Source organism: Cavia porcellus, unplaced genomic scaffold, assembly GCF_034190915.1.
Source record: "Cavia porcellus strain 051 isolate PalLab524CR breed Dunkin Hartley unplaced genomic scaffold, mCavPor4.1 scaffold_1, whole genome shotgun sequence".
NCBI lineage: Eukaryota > Metazoa > Chordata > Mammalia > Rodentia > Caviidae > Cavia > Cavia porcellus.
The window spans coordinates 39,892,553-39,912,427 of record NW_026947484.1 but is presented as its reverse complement, the minus strand read 5'-3'; the positions used below and the strand labels follow the sequence as shown (position 1 = coordinate 39,912,427).

At 38.7% G+C, this 19,875-nt stretch overlaps 1 protein-coding gene across 1 annotated transcript; it reads left to right on the top strand.

Annotated features, from left to right (window-relative positions):
* Window positions 1–913: 913 nt before the first annotated feature.
* Fscb (fibrous sheath CABYR binding protein) lies at window positions 914–4,825 on the top strand. Its single transcript, XM_063246959.1, has one exon. The coding sequence runs from the start codon at window positions 1,118–1,120 to the stop codon at window positions 4,349–4,351; it is 3,234 nt and encodes a 1,077-aa protein (XP_063103029.1). The 5' UTR covers window positions 914–1,117; the 3' UTR covers window positions 4,352–4,825.
* Window positions 4,826–19,875: the final 15,050 nt, after the last annotated feature.

The window sequence follows — 19,875 nt, the reverse complement described above, 5'->3', positions numbered from 1 at the left end:
AGATATAATTTACTTAACTGGGCACAGATTTAGACTCAGCTGTCTTTTTCTAAATTTATTTTTATTTTTATTTTTATTTTTTTTTGTTACACAGAATCGAGAGTCAGGATCTCATGCTTGTTAAGCAGGCACTGTGCTACTGAGCTATATCCCAGGTCCTTACCAGTCTTTTATTTGAAAAATATTGTAAGTATTATAAAGATTATTTGTGTTTTTATTTTATTTTAGTTTTTTTTTTCAGACAGCATCTCACTATGTATCCTATGCTGGCCTCAAACTCTCAGCAGTCCTCCTGCCTCAGCCTCTCAGGTGATGGGATTAGGTGTGCTCCACCACGCTCAGCTCTATTTGAAAACTTTTAGTAGAATTACTTTCAGAAATAGTTAAAAATGAAATCAAAGTATCTTCAGTTGCTTGAAAAGAAAGCATGACTTTTATATTTTGTTGTGATCACTGAAGGTGAAAGATATTAGGAAAGAGCTTACATGGAGATAGACTTCACAATCTTAGTTTTTCAAACAGAATTACGTTCTTTTCCAGTCATATAAAGCTACATTGATAGAACATTCTCACACACATGTTATCAGTTGAAAACAGAACACAGAGTCTGCATAACAACTGTTTTCAAAAGTAAAATGAAAAGAACAGAAATGAGAGTTCAAAAGCATTAACTCTGACAATCAGAAAGTGGCGTTCCTGGAGTTTACTGCATGTTTCTTTGGTAGACCGATGTTTCTTTCAAATTGATTTGTTTCAAAAAGAAGAAGTTTTCCTTGCAGAGGGTGCCTATGAACACTCAGTTAAAAGTACTGGAAACATAACTGCTGGAACTTTGTAAGGAGAAGTGGTTGTGATGTCACAGACCCTTGAGAGAAACTTCTAAAGGTAAGATTTAGTTAGAACAGAGACGAAAGAAAAATGTGATAGTTGAATAAGATGGGATCCAACAAGAGCATAGCGGTACAGAATGTAATAATTTGTGAATGATTTTTTTTCTAAGGACGTGAATAGAAGAGTTCTTAAGAAAGGCAATGGCTTAAACATCTTGTACATTTGTGGCTCTTGATTATTACTGCTCCTTGAAGATTGATAAATTTGAAATTCATCAGTTAAAAAAATGGAAGAACTTGATGAACCTGATCAGTCTATCTCAGGAAGGAGGCAAGAAATTCGAAAAAGAAGACGCCCTAGCCAACCAATGGTAGACAAATCCTTGCAAACTGAAGTGATAGAGAAAAAGAAATCCATGGCCACAGCACAGTCATCTGTCCCCAAAGCAACCTTGAATATTGTTAGTAGTACTGTAAGCAAAGGCAACTACCCTGAGTGTCATACAATATCTTGTCAACTTGAGCAAAGCTGGAAAAAGAGAAAACATGGACAGGAAATGGCTGATAAATCTCTGCAGACAGACACCATCATAAAAGAGGAAAAAGAAATCAATTTAGTTGATAAAAAAGTGGTACCTGAAGAAAAGCCAGTTGGCCCTGGGGAAGCAGCCTCACTTCAGTCAAAAATAGACAGATCTCAGCAGACCATTTGTACTGGAGACATGCCGAACATTCTCCTAGTAGAAAAAGTTGACAGAGAACAACAGACATCCTTTGGTGAAATTCAAGTAATTGTTAAATCTAGCTCATTAACTCAGGACACCAAAAAAGATACTCCAGTACTTTCAAAAGATGGATCTAGGCCAGAGGTAACCATATCTGTTGAAAAAGTTTGCTCTGTTCTAAAGAGGGCTTCTGCTGAAATAGAGGCCCTACCAACAGAAGTACAGCCTCCCGCTGCTGGAGAGATCCCTGATGAAGTACAGCCTCCAGCTGCAGGAGAGGTCCCCACTGAAGTACAGCCCCCAGCTGCAAGAGAGGTCCCCTCTGAAGTAGAGCCTCCAGCTGCAGGAGAGGTCCCCTCTGAAATAGAGCCTCCAGCTGCAGGAGAGGTCCCCTCTGAAGAACAGCCTCCAGCTGCAGGAGAGGTCCCCTCTGAAGAAGAGCCTCCAGCTTCAGGAGAGGTCCCCTCTGAAGTAGAGCCTCCAGCTTCAGGAGAGGTCCCCTCTGAAGTAGAGCCTCCAGCTGCAGGAGAGGTCCCCTCTGAAGAACAGCCTCCAGCTGCAGGAGAGGTCCCCTCTGAAGAAGAGCCTCCAGCTTCAGGAGAGGTCCCCTCTGAAGTAGAGCCTCCAGCTGCAGGAGAGGTCCCCTCTGAAGTACAGCCTCCAGCTGCAAGAGAGGTCCCCTCTGAAGAACAGCCTCCAGCTGCAGGAGAGGTCCCCTCTGAAGTAGAGCCTCCAGCTGCAGGAGAGGTCCCCTCTGAAGTACAGCCTCCAGCTGCAGGAGAGGTCCCCTCTGAAGTAGAGCCTCCAGCTGCAGGAGAGGTCCCCTCTGAAGTACAGCCTCCAGCTGCAAGAGAGGTCCCCTCTGAAGTGCAGCCTCCAGCTGCAGGAGAGGTCCCCTCTGAAGTACATCCTCCAGCTGCAGGAGAGGTCCCCTCTGAAGTACATCCTCCAGCTGCAGAAAAGGTCCCCTTTGAAGTACAGCCTCCAGCTGCAGGAGAGGTCCCCTCAGAAGTACAGCCTCCAGCTGCAGGAGAGGTCCCCTCTGAAGTAGAGCCTCCAGCTGCAGCAGAGGTCCCCTCTGAAGTACATCTTCCAGCTGCAGAAAAGGTCCCCTCTGAAGAAGAGCCTCCAGTTGCAGGAGAGGTCCCCTCTGAAGTACATCCTCCAGCTGCAGGAGAGGTCCCCTCTGAAGTAGAGCCTCCAGCTGCAGGAGAGGTCCCCTCAGAAGTACAGCCTCCAGCTGCAGGAGAGGTCCCCTCTGAAGTACAGCCTCCAGCTGCAGGAGAGGTCCCCTCAGAAGTACAGCCTCCAGCTGCAGGAGAGGTCCCCTTTGAAGTGCAGCCTCCAGCTGCAGGAGAGGTCCCCTCTGAAGTACAGCCTCCAGCTGCAGGAAAGGTCCCCTCTGAAGTACAGCCTCCAGCTGCAGGAGAGGTCCCCTCTGAAGTACAGCCTCCAGCTGCAGGAGAGGTCTCCTCTGAAGTACAGCCTCCAGCTGCAGGAGAGGTCCCCTCTGAAGTACAGCCTCCAGCTGCAGGAGAGGTCCCCTCTGAAGTACAGCCTCCAGCTGCAGGAGAGGTCCCCTCTGAAGTACAGCCTCCAGCTGCAGGAGAGGTCCCCTCTGAAGTACAGCTTCCAGCTGCAGGAGAAGTCCCCTCTCAAGTGCAGCCTCCAGCTGCAGGAGAAGTCCCCTCTGAAGTACATCCTCCAGCTGCAGGAGAGGTCCCTGCTGAAGTACAGCCCCTACCAGCTGAAGAGGCCACAGCTATAGCAGAACCCAGCTTTGCAGAGGGGACCTTGGCTAAGGCAGCCATTACAACGGCAGAGGCCTCTGGTGACACGCGCGCTCCCTCAGCTAAAGAGCTGCCTTTAATAGAGTCTTCACCAATGGAAGAGTCTCTTTTAAGAAAACATTATGATCAAGTGGGGCATCCATCAGCTGAATTAGTTCTTTTAGAAGCTTTTCCTGATGAAATTCAGCTTCCACTGGCAGAAAAGCCTCAAGTTGAAGTATTGCCCCCAATAGTTGAAGATGCCCATGAAGAAATTTTAACTGTAGTAGAGCCTACCATGGTTGAAGAGACCCCTGCTAAAGTTCCATCAGCTGAGGAGGGTCCTATGAAAGAGGCCCCAGGTGAATTTCAGTCTCCACCTGTTAAGGAGGCACCTGCAGAAGAGGTTCCTGCTCAGGATCAGCCTCTACCAGGTAAGGATTCTCCTCTAGAAAAGAAACCTGCTGAAGTTCAGTGTCTACCTACTGAAGAGGTTCTTTCAGAAGAGGCCCATGCTGAAGTTCATTCTCCAACAGCTCATGAGGCTCCTACAGAAGAGGTCTCTGCTAGAATTCACTATCAACCAGCTAGGGAGGCTCCTTCAGAAGCAACCACTATTGAGATCCCTACACCTGCTCACAAAGCTCATGCAGAAGAGAATCTTGCTGAGAATTTTGCAGAAGTAGCTCCTTCTCAAGTTCAAAGTCACCAAACTGAGATGACCTCTGTTCAAGTTCAGCATTCACCATCTGAGGAACTTCCTGCAGAAGAGGACCCTGCTGGAGTCCAGTCTCCACCAGCTGACAAGGTGCCTGCAGAAGTGGCCCATGCTGAATTGAACTTTGCACCAGCTGATGAGGCTCCTCCTCAAAAGGTAACTCATAACTTTTGGTCTCCAATAGCTGAAGTCTCTACAGAAGCCTATTCTACATCAATTGAAGAGGCTTCTATAGAAGACATCAAATCTGAAGTTGAGCATCCACCAGCATTGGCCTCTGAAAAAGAGGCCCTTTCGCTTTTGCAATGAGGCTCCGACAGAAGAGATCCCTTCTGAGGTTCAGCAACCACCAGCTTAGGAGGCTCCTGCAAAAGAGGTGTTTGCTGAAGTTTGAGCTCTACCAGTTGAGATAGTCTATTAAGAAGAGGCCCTTGCTGATAAACATGCTTTATTATCTGATGTACTTTCTACTGAAGAATTTCCTATGCAAGAGATGCAGGTTGAAATTTTACTGCTATTATCTGAACAAGACCCTGCATATGAAGCTATGGTAGAGAGTATCTCTAGTGAATCTCAGCCTCCTCAGGTAGCAGTTGCCTCAGACAAAGCATTGGATCAATTATTTTAAAAGATGTTACAAAACTTGAATAAATGCTTCTCATTCCTGAAGCTGTATCTAATTCTAAAAGCAAGCAGGTTTCTACTATCAGAATAGATGATGCCATTCAAATAAAATAAAAAAAAAACTGCTGAGCTGACGTTGTTCCTAATTAAACTAATGGTAAGAAGCTGAGATGCTCTAGAAGTACTTTCTTTAGAAAGTGTGGACATCCAAAAAATATTTGAGGTACAGTAAATGAAAGGGAATCTCAAGAGTGCCATGAAATTGGAAAGTAAGCAATAAAAATTATAGCAGTTTAAAGTTACTTGTGTTACTGTCTTTCACTTCTACAGCATGTTGCATAAATATTTTGAAATGAAGGAAGTTTATGATTGAAATCATCACTCAAAATAACTTTTGTACAGTAAACCTTGTTGACAAGGGTGATCTACTTTAAAGCCATGTATTTTTCCTTTGCTTTCTCTTTGTAAGTATATGTAGCTTCTAGTGCAAATGCCATTTTATTTTTTTGCAAATGCCAAATACTTTAAATCCCTTGGGCATTATTCACAAATCTAAACCTACATGGTGTTCTTTTCATCCTTGTTATAATTACCCATATTTCTTATTCTTTTACCATTCAATTGAGATAAGCATTACTTTCCTGGTTTCAATCTAAGTATTCTTCCTTGTCTTCTTATGTATTTTACATTTCCATGTGTTGACAAGGAAACTTTCTTTGTAAAAAAATATTCACTTCAAGCAAATAAAGATGTCATAGAAATTATTGTAAAGGGACATGAATATAAAGAAAAATATGTGGCCTTGAGAGCACACCCTTGATTAATTTTAATTTCAACTAGAAATGTGATGAGTCTTTTGGAAGCTTGTCTTATGTTTTTTTGGCAGTCTGAACTTATGATGAAAATAAACTCAAAGAAAAATACTTCTTTTCTTTCTTTTTAAAAATTTTTATTTTAAAGAGAATAAAACCAAGCAAAATAAAACTGAATAAAGTCAATCAAAACAAACCAATGTAAATAGCACGGGACTTCAAAACATTAGGGAATCAGCAATGGTTACTATAATGCCTCTTTTTGTGTTCAAAACAGCTGCAGATACTTTCAGACATAGTAAAAATCAAACAAAACAGCAGAATAGAACCAATAAAAACAAAAAAGGACTTCACAACAAGATAGTAGTAAATCCAAGATGGCTGTCATATCTTATTATCTTTGAAATAGCTGCCCATGCCATCAGATATAATAAAATCAAACAAAACAAAACAAATAAAAACCAGCTCAACAAAACAATGAAAATGATACAGGACTTCCAAAGAAGATAATAGAGAATTAACAATGGCCACCACCTTCAGAAGGAGATTCCCCATAGATGCTACATTGAGTACTGTTATCCTCTGAATAGAGGACCAGACTACCTACCAGCTTTAGGCATGCAAAGCCAGTGAAACACAAAGCACTACAAGCATTAAATTGTATTTTACCTCAATAGCTATCATCACAGCCTGGTTCTTCTGGATCAGCCAGTCACTTATGGTGGGGGTGGGTGGATGGGAGGAGCGTGTGCCTCTTCTTGTTTCCTAGCCCATGTGCTGGAAGGGACTGGCATCTGGTTCCCCACTCAGTGGCCTTGCTTCAGCTTCTGATATGTAAACTTTTGTACCCTGAGGACTCATAGCCTCTTACTTTGAGGCTCATACTCAGTTGACATTCCTGGAGCTAAGTGGCTCTGCCATCCCCCTGTGCTCAGATCTTTCACAGAGAGCACTATAGGAGGAAACGGGAGAGACTGTCAGACTGACTGTAAAGATTACATATCAGTACTTCAGCTGGCATTATTTTCATACCTTAGAGCCAGTTGAAGAGAAAAAAATACCATAGCTAGCTCTGTATATATCAGTATCAGAAAATAAGACTTGGTTTAACTAATGTTGCAGCAATTATCCTGCTTTCAAGGAGGGGCACCCATGTAGTCTTCTACAGAGCTCTAGTTGCGGTGAGGTCAGAACGCCAGGGTCATAGAGCCTAGGTGTGGAAGAAGCAAATCTGGGTGCTTGTGTAGGAACCTGAGAGAAAGCTTTTTACTGCAGATCCCATGGTTTTGGGACCTTGGCTTCCACAGGAAGTACAGTTGTTGTGTCATCCTGAGTGATCTTTTGAGAAATTTGGGCCTGCTTACTGCACATTGTGTGGATAGGGTTTTCTTGGGAGCAGAGTCCCCAGGATCAAGTGAGGGTTGTGGGTGCAGAGCTTCTGTCACTGGTGGCCTCAGCCTCCAGCCCCTGCCCAGTGGCTGAGTCCGTACTGCCGTCCTGCCTCCGAGTGCACAGGGGCCTTTTGGGCTTTGACGCTTTTGCTTCAGCTCACCCAGTCTCAGAAGATGTCATTTGTTTTGGAGAAGACCTTAAGGACTCAGCAGGAAATTGAAGACAAAATGAAAGAGTTCCACTCCCAAGAGGACAGTGTACTGCAGATTGCTGAGGTAAGTGAGTCCCCTTGGGTTCATGTGAAACAGACCCTGTAAAGATCTTTTCTGGTGCTCCAGTACCCCCCCCCCTTTTTTTAATTTTAAAGAGGATAAAACAATAAAACCAATCAAAACAAACCAGTGTAAGAGGTACAGGACTTCAAAACATTACAAAATCAACAGTAGTTACCATAATGCTCTTGATGTCTTCAAAATAGCTACAGATAATTTCAGACATAGTGAAAATCAAACAGAACAGATTAGAAACAAAAAGAACAAATAATGAATGCAATAAAGAACTTCAAAACAAGCCTATAGTAAATACAAAACTTCTACTATAATATTTCTTGCTGTCTTGAAATAGATGCTCCTGCCATCAGATTTGACATAAAACAAAACAAAACAAAACAAAAAATAAAACCCAGCCCAACAAAACAATGGAAATGATACAGGACTTCCAAAAAAAGACCATAGGGAATTGAAATGGCTGCAGCCCTCAGGAGGAGATCCCCTAGATGTCACACTGCACACCACTATCTTCTGAAACTATGCTCAGACCACTGGCCTGCAATGTTAGTGAAACAACAAGGCACCACTGGCATCCAATTGTATTTCCCCTCCATAGCTATCATCACAGCCAGTGTTTTTACAGTTAAGCCAGTCACTTAAAGCGGGATGGTTGGGGTGGTGGGGTGGTTAGTACTTCTTATTTGCCAGCCTGTGTGCCGGAAGTGGCTGGGGTCTGGCTGTTTTAGTCTGGCAGCAGCCCATGCATAGTGCTGGTTCCCCGACTGGGCTTGCTTCATGGTGTGGCCATTTTCTTTCTACCTCCAGTCTGCAAATGACCCTGACTCACGGGGAGAGCCTGGGGTTTCAAAGTAAAATATTGACTTCTAGTGTAAGCTATTCAAAATTTTAAAGAGTAAGTTTAACAATCCTGTAAATATTCTAAGATGTGGGTTCTCAAAGGATTTCTAGGTTTCTACAGTTATTAAAACTTTTGGGAACATAGTTTGTGTGACTACAAATCATTTGCAAGTTGCTGAAATGTTGAGATGTTTCGATATTTTTTAAACAGTCACTGCATTTCTCTGTTTAATGAAACTCTAGATTGAGAATTCTTGATATTATGAAACTCTGATGTCATATAATTGTTGTATTTTCATCATATTATTCAATAAGTACTCAGAGTTCCTGTGACATTTTAGAGTGAATTCTAGAGAATTTGGTAGAAATTATTGTATGCATACTCTTCCATGTGCCCTATTTGAGGTTGAGAAACAATATTCTAGGCTATATAGTGCTGCTTTTTTGACAGTTTCCACTGTTTTCTGAGATTCTGAAATCCAGTTAGTATTACAAGCTAGAAATTTTGCTTTCTTTTCTATTTAGCTTTTCTATTGTAGTTTATTACTTTTTGAAATTCAAAAGCCATATGAATTTGGGAATATTTTTTAAAAAGATAGGCATTTTAAATTGTTAGAGAATTTTTGACATTGAGAAATTTGATGTTTGAGCTGAGGCAGAGTTTATGACACAGTCTCATTGGATATAAATAGGATAATTAGCAAAAAAAAAAAAATACAGATGTGGGGGATTCTGGCCAAATTAAGTGATCAAACTATAAGTTATGGCAGGGTTAATTGAAAATTTAAGGCAGAAAACATTGATTAAAGTTTTTAGCAGGCAGAAATAATAATAAAATCTTCTGAAAAATTAGAACATAGGAAGATATTGTAGATTTTATTTTATAAAATCAGATCTAGGCAAAAATCCACAATGAGTAGTAGAAGCATGTACAGGTGATAATTTCTACCAAATTTAAGAATTATATCAGGATGCAAACAATTAAAATATTTTTTTAAAAACATGAGATATTTTAAAAACAACTTTACTAAGGCATAACCCATATATAAAAATGGCATTTGCTCAAACTGTACAATCAGCTTTGACATCTTCACACCGATGCCCAAGAAATAAACATAATCAAGATAATGAATATGGCCTTCTTTCAGAAGCTCCCAGCATATTATCTGCTTTCCTCTACGACCCCCTAGAAATCATTAGTGTTTTTAATGTTTGTATTTTTCTAGAGTCTTACATAAGCAGAATTACATAGTTTATACACCTTTCATTTGGAGTAGGGGCTTGCTTGTTTAACTTAATATAATTACTTTGAGATTCATTTACATTGTATGTATCAATATTTTACTTCCTTCTATTACCAAGTTGTGTTGTATGATACACGTTATCCATGCTATTTTGCATGTTTAAAACATTTACTCTCTTGTTGGATATTTGGATTGTTTTCACGTTTTGGCTATTATATATAAAGTTTCTACAAACATTTATGTGAGTCTGTGTGAGCACATGTTATTATTTCTCTTCAGAAAACAACCAGGAAAGAAATGGCTAGATTGTGTGGTAGAATGTATAGATCAAAAAATAAAAAAGAAAATGACTGTTGAGCTACTGTCTAAAGTGATGTAGCATTTTATATTCTGACAGAATTGTTGGAGCTGAAATTTTTAGACATCTTTGTCAACACTTATTGTTTTCAGCATTTTAATTTTAGTCACTGTACTGGGAATAGTGATATCTGTACTTTTATTGTTTATTTCCCTAATAACCAGTGATTTTGGATATCTTTTTGTGTGTTTGTTTGTCATTAGTATATCCTCTTAATAGAGTACATTCTTTTTCTTTCTTTGTGCTATATTAAAGGCTTTTTTTTTTTTTTTTTTTTTGGCTTTTTCGTTTTTATCGGTACCGGGGATTGAACTCACCACTGCCTGCTTCCAAGGCAGGTGCTTATGCCGCTAGCTAAACCTCCAGCCCCAATGAGGGCACTTTTTTTGGTCTTTTTTTCATTTTTATTGGTACCAGGAATCGAACTCACGACCGCCTGCTTGCAAGGCAGGTGCTTATGCCGCTGAGCTAAATCCCCAGCCCCTTAAAGGCTTTTTTGCCAAGCTGAGGGTTACTATTTTATTCTAGAATTTTCATTCATTTGTGTCTTGTATTTTATTCTAAGATCTGTGTCAGTAAATTTTGTATGTGATGTAAAGAAAGAAAAAAGGTAAAGTTTTTCAGACAGTTGGGCAATTCTTTCCCCCAGAATTATTTCTTTAAATGATTGTTGTGCCTTCATTGAACTACCTTGGATTTTTTTGTTAAAAATTTGTCATATGTGTATAGAAGTATATCCCCTATTGTATCCCATTAATATATGTATATCTTTAGGCCCATCAACATTATTTTGATAACAATAGTTTTATAATAAATGTTTTTTAATTAGTTTTTTTATTTTAAAGAAATTAAGACAAAACAGGACATAACAGAGCAGGTCAGAACAGAACAATGTAAGCAAAACAGTATTTCACCAGAAGACAACCTATAATTAACAGAACTACAATGATGTCTCTTTCTTTGAAATAGTTGAGTATAACTTCATATACAATAGTATCAAACATAACAAAATAGTGTAAAAACATTCAAGAGAATGAGAATATTACAGACTTTTCAGAAACAAATAACAGAAAATGAACAATGGCTACCATATTATCTCATTTTCCATAGGAAATTTGTTTATACTTTCACATGTAATACAATCCAATAAGGTACAACATTATAGAGCCAATGGAAACAGAAGAGCAAGAGCATGATAGGACTTCAGAGTAAGATGATATTATATCAGTACTGGCTATTATAATGACTTGTTTCCCTCAGATTAGCTGTTCATACCATCACAGATAATAAAATCAAAAAGCCATAAAATAATAAATGTTAAGATCAGATAATTTTTCCCAGCTACATATAGTACATATAATAATATATAAATAATATATATAATGATAAATTATATATTATATATATTAGCTTTTCAGTTTGGTTGGGAGGTTGGTTAACCTTTATTTTTTAAACATAGGCCTTGGAACTCTACGTTTCTCTCAGAGGGCCATTTTAGCAAATTTCAATATCTTGTGCTTTCAATTTTGTTCAGGTAAATAGTTTGTGATTTTAATTTATTCTTTGACAGATGTGTTTTTAATAGAGTGCATTTGATTGCCAAACATTTTGGGGGAATTTTTCAGATTCCATTTTTCTGTTCGTTTTTCATTTAATTACTTCTTGACATAAAAGGTAGCTGTTTGCTTTGACCCTTTTTAATTTATTGGAAGTTGCTTTATGGCCCAATGCATGCCCATCTTGATAAGTGCACTGTGTTCAAAAGAGTCTGATGTTTTTTGTTCGAGAATTCTGTAAAGATCAATTTTAGAATCAGTTTTAGTCAATAGTGTTTATCTATATCATTACTGACTTTCTATCCCTTGTTCTATGGATCACTGTGAGAGGTATCTCGCAGTCCCTTACTAGGATTATTTTTCTGTTTCTCCTTAATGTCTTACCAATTTTTGCTTTATGTTTCTCAAATATTTGATATTATCTGCCTACATACTTAAAATTATAATATCTTTTTGCAAAAGGACATTTTTACACTGAAGTCTCTTGAGATCAGGAGCACTGTGATTTGTGTAGTATACATCCTTTGTATTCTTTATTTTGCTTATTGAAACTATTCTTTGCTCTTCCTATTTTAGTCTTTCTTCTTCCAATCAACTTCCCTATTATTTCCAGAGATTTATAAATCTTCTCATGCAGTTATTTGCTCAGGGAATAAAATCTAGATTTCAGAAAGATGCCCATGACTCTTTACAGTCTATTCATCTACTTTACATCACCCTCCCTAAGTATAGGAGATTAAGAGTATTTCTGCCATTTTGCAAATGGTGGCTCTATCACATGTGAGCTATGTGACTTGTTCAGGTTAACTAACCTCCTGGAATTTTCGTTTACCTATCTAAAAAATAGACATAGTAAAAACAACTTCTAACTTATAGGACTGTTACAGGAAAAATTGATTTATTTAAAATTTCTAGAGCAGCACTTTGGAACACAGTAAGCAAATGCGAGCTCTGGCTGTTATAGCTCTCCTCTGTTTTCTTACTTTCTGTGGCATTCCTTTTCTGTATTTAAGCTCTCGATGGACTTGACAGTGATTGTTACACTTTAATGCTTCTTTGGTCCTTGTCTTGTAGTTGTTTATATCTTGGGAATTGTGTTATGTTAGGAAGTCCTGGGTCCTATTTTATCAGGCGACACTCTGCATAGGTTTACCATGCAGGTCCTGACCTACTTTTGTGGTGTATATTTTCAATGAAACTTTAATTTTCAGAGCTTTTGTGATGTTACTTTGGCCTGCTTAATTTACCCTCATTGGTTCCTGGTAATGCTACCTAAGGGAGCAGAAGGCAGTTCCCTGGCCAGGATCTTCTCGGTAGAGATGGGAGCTTCATTCACACTAGGAGCTCCTGTGTAACAGGAATTCTTCTTTTGGTGCCCACAGTTACCTTGTATCTCTTATCTGGAGAGAGACAGTCTCAGATCCTGGGGGAAAGGACACTTAGGGGTTAAGAATCATTATTGCAAATTTCCCCTTCTTAGGACCACTCCTCTCTCTCTCTCTCTCACTCTCTCTCTGTCTCTGTCTTTGTCTCTATCTCTGTGAGTAGGATAGGGTGAGGTGGAGAGTAAGTCCTCTGGCTCCTTATTACCAGGGGGCTCCTAATCCCTTTCTATTACTGTTGGGCTGGTGCCAGAAACATTGCCTGGTGTTGTGGTGAGACTTCTTTTCCACCCAGGGGAGAGAGGGGGAGGCATCTTTTCTTGCTAGGCTGAAAGCCAGGAGGGAAACAGTAGATCTGAGAAACCTTTTCAGTTGGGTGAAGGTTGTAAAATACACTGATATTTTGTTGTTCCTCTAATCTGAGGGGCCTAGTTAGTTTGCTTTTTATTTTTTATCTTTCATGATTCTCCTATGGTTGTCTCTTACGTTATTTCCAGTGTTTATAGTTATATTTTACAGAGTGAAATGAGTCTATGGACTGAATGTCTTGTTTTCCTATTTAAAATGCTCTGTCGCCATTACCTATCACCAACCTATGAGATTCTATTTATCCTTCAATCTTAGTTCAGCCAGTAGCTTTTTCATGAAAACATTCTTGAATCTAGCACCCACCCCATTCCACATCCACTCACTGTTATGCATCTGTCCTGGGGGATTGTACCTTCCTTACTGTTAAGAATATATTCTTGTTCCTGTAAAACTCCAACTTCTTCATTTGGGCATCAATTTCTGTGTCTTCCTGCTTTCTTAAGGGTACAGATTTGTCACATCTTTTTCTTCAGTGTCATCTTTTTTTCCATCAAATTTGGTTCAAAGTTTCTTTTACTACTTATTTTCAGCTTTCAATCATAATTCTCATTTTTATTTGTCTTATACAAGCAAATAAACATTCCTTTTATACTTTTCCTTCCAGCTATGGCTCAATTTCTTGCTTTCATTGATAGTAAACCTTGGAAAAATCTACTCACTATATTCAATGTTCCTTGTTTAATTTCTCTAAACATATTATAATCAGGCTTTGACTTCCATGCCTCAACTGAAGCTAAAATTTTAAGGTAACCAATGTTTGCTGCAGCATTTAATAGACAATGCTTTTCTTTTCTATATTTAACTTGACAGCAATTTTCTTTTCTATATTTAACTTGATAGTAATTTGCATTTGATACTTTCTGTTCTTTGCTATAATTCTCTCTTGCTTCTGGATTTTTTTCTCCCACATCACTGGTTGATTATTTTTAATCTTAATATTCTTATTCTTCTTCGATAGTTTCTCATTATCTGTTCACCTCAGGTTGGACAGTTCCAGGTTTCAGTTCTTGTATTCTTTCCTTTATCTATTCATTTCCATGGGAAGTATAGTTGATCTTGTCGCTAAAAATACTGTGTACAAAAGCTGCTGATTTATGTTTCCCCAGCCATGTCTCTCAGACAGCCTACTTAAAACTTCTACTTGTATGACTAATAGACATCCTTCCACTGTAAAGATGCCGTGATTTTGATGTAGCCGGAGTGTTTCTCATTTTCATCAGTATCCATTTGTTCATACACTAGTGATAGATTCAAGAAGTGAGAAGGCAAAGTGGGAAAGAGGCCTTGCTTTGAGCATGTTTTGGTATGATAATTTTTGTAGTCCATATATTACTAGAATATCATTGTTTTAGAGTGTCATATAGTCACAGAGTGACTTTCTTTTCTATATTTAACTTGATAGTAATTTGCATTTGATATTTTCTGTTCTTTGCTATAATTCTCTCTTTGCTTCCGGATTTTTTTCTCCCATATCACGTAAAGGAGATAGGTAGAAGACTTTATCTTCTTTAGAGAACTCGAAGAACAGTCTTGAAAAAGAGAACTTGAAAATACCTCAGAGATGCTTTTGAGACCATCAACCAGTTACAATATCCAGATCATTCCAAGAGTTCTTTGTAAAGTCAACTACACATAATTGAATTTATATAACAAAATTGTGAAGGTGCTGACATCTCACTTATCAATAACATGCGTGGAACTTTAAAAATGTTAGTTGACTGGTGAGTGCAAGAAATTCCTCTTAAAAATCTTTCCTTTCTATTAGGTTTTTGTCATCTGTAATCTAGGTGTTCTTGTGATGATATTTTGTAGATGTGGTTACTGTCTATAACCAAGGGGGATTTAAGTAATGATTACCTTGATAATATGAATGGTCTTCATCAAATCAGTTGAATGGCTTAAAAACAAAAACTGAAGTTTCCCACTAAAAAAGTTTTGCCTCAAGATTGCAGCATCAACTTTGCTGTAAAAATTTCAGGCCTAGGACTGAAACATCAATGCCTATGGGTTTCTAGCTTGTCAGCCTCTTATATGGATTTTACACATAATCAGTTTCCTCAATGATGTGGGCTAGTTTCTTCAAATAAATTCCTTTATGTATATAATACATATTATATATGTACTTACACAAATATATATGTATAATGTTTGTGATAAGTTGTATGTGTTTAAGTGCAAGAACCTTAACCAGAGTAGTAGATCTCTAACCATTTAGAAGTTAGAGAATTCTCAAAATTAGACTCCACAATGATTTATGTGACAGGAATTTATATTTTTTTCCATACTAGAGCAATTTTTTTCATCTAAAGTTTTACCAGAAGAAATTATGTTTTTGGGATTTGAAACCAATCTTAGTATTTCTCCTATAAATCTTGTTTTAAAATGTCACCATGACCTGGGCTTGGTGGCATATGTCTGTAATCCCAGCACTCTGGGAAACTAAGATAAGAAGATTCAAAGTTTGAGCACAACCCAGGCAACTTAGTGACTTATTGATGCCAAGAAAGGAAGGAAGAGAGAAAGAAAACAAAAGAAAAGAAAAGAAAAGAAAAGAAAAGACAGACTAACCCAGAGATGAAACCCAGTGTAAAAAACTCTGAGTTAATTCCTAAAACTCTGGCCTCCGCCTAAAACAGTCACCATGGGAACTGTTAAGGGCAAAGCTAAAATGTCCTCAAAGTCTCATGTGTTAGAAGGTGAGTCGTAGTTGGAAGAGATGGTCCCAGAGGGTAGGACCTGGAAAAGTTTATTCTTGTCCTTGGCTCCTCCCTTTTTTTCTACTTCCTGGATGCTACATGTTTATTAGCAACTCTCCTCTGCCATGCCCTTCTTCCATGCCATTTCTGCCATAGTGAATTCCACCAAAATAGGAGCCAACTAAATTTCTCCACTTTCTGATGTTAATTTTTGTTGTCCCAGTGACTAATACTAAAAATTGGTACTGGCAAACAATGATGTGAATACACTAACCATATAGTTCAGAAACCTTTGGAATAGGTTTGTCAAAGGAGTTTTAAAAGGCCGGAGATGCAGACTAGAGAAGGCCTAGAATACCATAAGCCACATTTGATAAGTGATTCTGATGGGTGCTCAATGAAGTTTCAGATGAAAATGAAGACTGTACAGGAAACTTGATTGGAGGCCATGTGTATTTTATTCTGGCAAAGACTTTCTATTTTGTCCATATCATAAGACTTTATCTAAGGTTGAATTTAAAGGTGGCAGAGTAATTGATGTGACAGAGGAAAGGCAGCCTGTGGCTTAGACACTGCTGGCTATTTTCAGCCAGATTTATACAGTGAGAATCAGAAACAACAAGGAGAACTAAATGATTTGAAAAATTTTGCTGGTGACCAAAGAGGAAATGATGGAGACCAGGACAAAGTGGATCTGAGCAGGATTTAAGATTAGTGAGTTCCTTTTCTGTTTTTACCTGTGAATCTGTAACATATCTAAGCCCCTTGTCTGGTGTTGGGCGGTGGATTCACAATAAGAGAAACTCTATGAATCACTAGTCCTGGCTGAGTCCTGTAGTGTACTGTGATATCAGTGATGCCTCAAAGAACAAGACAAGCCCACAGGTGGGGAAGCCTAAAGACTGTGGCTGCAGGTATCTTGCTCTTGTGGTGAATGTCAACTTGGAGGTACGATAGTTCTCCTAACTGACATAATTTATTTCTTGGAGAACTCTTTGATCTACTCCCAAGGTCCTGCTCAGTTCCTACGTCATCCACTTTAATCTTTCCTTTGTTCAAAAACCAAATAAAAACAGGCCACCCAAAGAAGTGTTTTGTCTTGGTCCCCAGAGAATTAAATTCTGCTAGAGGGTTTTGATCCTTCTAGAGCCCTAAAGTCCTATCACTTGTGTCTTTCATTTGAATCTTCACATCCACTCATTTGGGAGGTTGTGGGCCTATTCAGTCTGTGATAAGGAAATATCTATAAAATTGGGCCCAAGGGAGCTTGGTCATCCATTGATCTGATCCTCCATTTTTTTAATCCTGCTTTTTGGCATGGGAATAGTTACTTTTTACACTGTTTGTTGCAAGTACTTTTTAATTTTTTAAAAAAAATTTCATAGAAACTCACAAAGAAGTTTGACTTCAGTCTCACAGGAAACTTTGGACGTGGAGTTTTCAGCAGTGCTGGTTCTGTTGAGACTTTTGTACTGTTAGAGATGGACTAAGTGCATTTTGCATAGACATGCATCTTTTGACAGTCAGGGGTAGAATGCTATGGTTTAGATGTAAAGTGTCTCTTAACAGTCTCATGTTCAGGGTTGGGGTGGAGGGGACTGGTTGGCAGTGGAAGTCACTGAAGTCAGGCCTGGGAAGACAAATTTTTGTTCCTTAATCCTCCCTTCTTTCTCTGCTTCCTGGCTGCCATGTGTTGTGCAGCTCTCTTCTGACATTTTTCTCTCATGCCATTTTTGCCACGGAAACAACTGGCCATAGACTGAGTCCCTCAGAACCATGAGCCAAATCAATCTCTTCTCCTTTATATTAAGGATGGCAGTTATTTTTTTCTGTGGAATGGGAAAGTGAATAATATCAGAACTGAGAGTCAAAAGGACACTGTGGCTATCAGTAGGAACTCACATGGAGATTTTAAAAAATCTATAATAACTATAGCAACAAAGGTTAAAAATCCCCAAATAACAATAAGTTGCATAGTATTCATAACATCAAGGAATAAATCATGTAGCTGTGTTTCTCATTTCTTTCACAAAGATTTCTGAGCTAGCAGATTAGAAATATATGTTAGATTTAGTGCATTCTAATTTTAAATTCAGTGAGATTACTTATAACTATTGGTAATGTGGAAAATATGATGTGATTTGGGAATTTAATTATTGAAGCCACATGATAAGCAATTCAATGCATGCATTGTTATTAGGAGTAAAAGAGATTGGATTTAAGAGTTATGAAAATATAAATAGTATCACATACTGATGAGCTAGATGTCAATTACAGTGGAGAAAGGAATGTTTTGCATATTTTCTGGTTTTGACATACAGGTATACGTGTGCTCTGGTCTACTAATCTTGGGCAAAAATCACAGAAATGTGCTAAGAACAGAAGTTGGAAATAACAATTTTAGTTTTGGATATTTTAAGTTTTAGGCCTGTATGGGATATACAGATGGACCTATCCAATAAGTAGCTAAAACTATCTTATATGGTACAAAAAATACCAAAGTGCTCCAAATTAGGGGTCACAGTCACTTTTAGGACTAAGCAAATGTCAGGAATTTTAGTTGTAAAGGAAAAGAGAAATATAGATGTCTCTGGGACAGTCAGTTATTCAGTAGTGGAGTTTAAATGGGAAAGAATAAGTATATTTGTATGGAAAGGAAAAGATGCTAGAAGATAGGAATACAGAATATCAAAGGGCACAATAAGGGAGAAAAAACATAAAATGAAAAACTATCAGAAGGCATAATGAAAAGAAAAGCTGAACAAATGATACTTAGGAAACTTTCTTAGTATGAAGCAGGAGATTTTTAAGAATAAGTACAGGCAAGTATGGATACTGGGGAAAGAGTTAAAAGACTAGCCTATCTTTCATGTCTACCTTCAACACTAAGACGATGCTTCAGAAAAGAAAAGAAGAGAATTGATCCAGTCTTCTTGCAAACCTAACAGCTGGTCCTTTGGGTAGGTAGAAAAATTATATTTACTAGTAGGAAAGTCCTCATCTGTTCTCTATAGGTTGCACCTGATATACAATTATGACAAAATACAGTTAGAAAGTACAGATTTGAAAGACATGAGGAGAGTCACATAGTGTTCCATAACTCTGTGAGTATAAAATAGAAATGCATTGTAATTAAACTCTTCCAACTGTATAAAATGACCTGTACACCTTCATCTATTCTTCCTACCAGATGGCTCTGTCCAGGTGGAAAGGAAAAATGTAAGGAGTCACACAGGCACACACGCAGTCTCAGTTGTGCCTGGGTTTAGTCTAACAGGGATTTGACTCAATAACATGTCACATCTTGAACAGTGGAAAGATTGGTAACATTCCACTGAGAAAAAAATGAAGTAGATCTTAGATGACTGCACTAGAACCAGTGGTTCCAGACTTGTCACTGTTTTCTTGACCTCTTGATTGCTTATATTCTTCACATTACCAGTGAAATCTGATATTGGATAAGGTTGTTGAAATGTGTGGTTCTGATTTGGTGGTTTGAGAATATGTGCTGGGCTCTGATATTAATTTTGTGGGTTGGGACACAGTAGTTCTGTATTTCCTCCAGAGATTAGGAGGATGGTGCTTTCTGGTTATAGGTAGGACTTAAATAGAATATTAAATAAATGCAATATTAAATGGAGTATTTGACTAGCCTGAGTGGGGTAGTGGGAACAGAATCTGGCAAGACAAATGTGAAATAATTGCAAAGAAGCTAAGGTCAGGTCAGTGATGAGGAAAGGGAACAGCCAGGTTTCACTGAGAGGAACAGTGAATGTGGAGAGAGAGGGATGTGCCTTCTCTGCTCTGCTCTGCCCTGGAATGTTGTGTTTCTTTTGAGCTGTGAGCCTCTGAAAAACATCTATGGGACACCAAGCAGATGTTAGTGTCAGATCTCTGAACTGGACCCCTGCCCAACTGGGAGAGAAAACACTCTCCCAAACAGGTCCGTTATTCACACCTAGGGGGGCATGGAGTTCAACAGGAAGCCAGCAGCTGTCCCTACACAGTTCGACCTGCAAAGAGCTGGTTCCCTGAAAAACCACAAAAGACAAGCTGTACCTGCCAGCCTCCCCTGGACCCAACCCTGTCACCTAGCCTTAGACCCCCTAGTCAGTGACCCTAGATTTTGCACCCCTCTTAGTAATACCTCCCTCTTCTTCCTAAACTCCCCTATAAAAACACCCTGGCCAGTTGCTCAAGGCCAGTGATATTTTGCTCTTGACCTGACTGCACTCGGTAGGCAGTAATGTCCTTGCACCTTGCTGCACTTTTG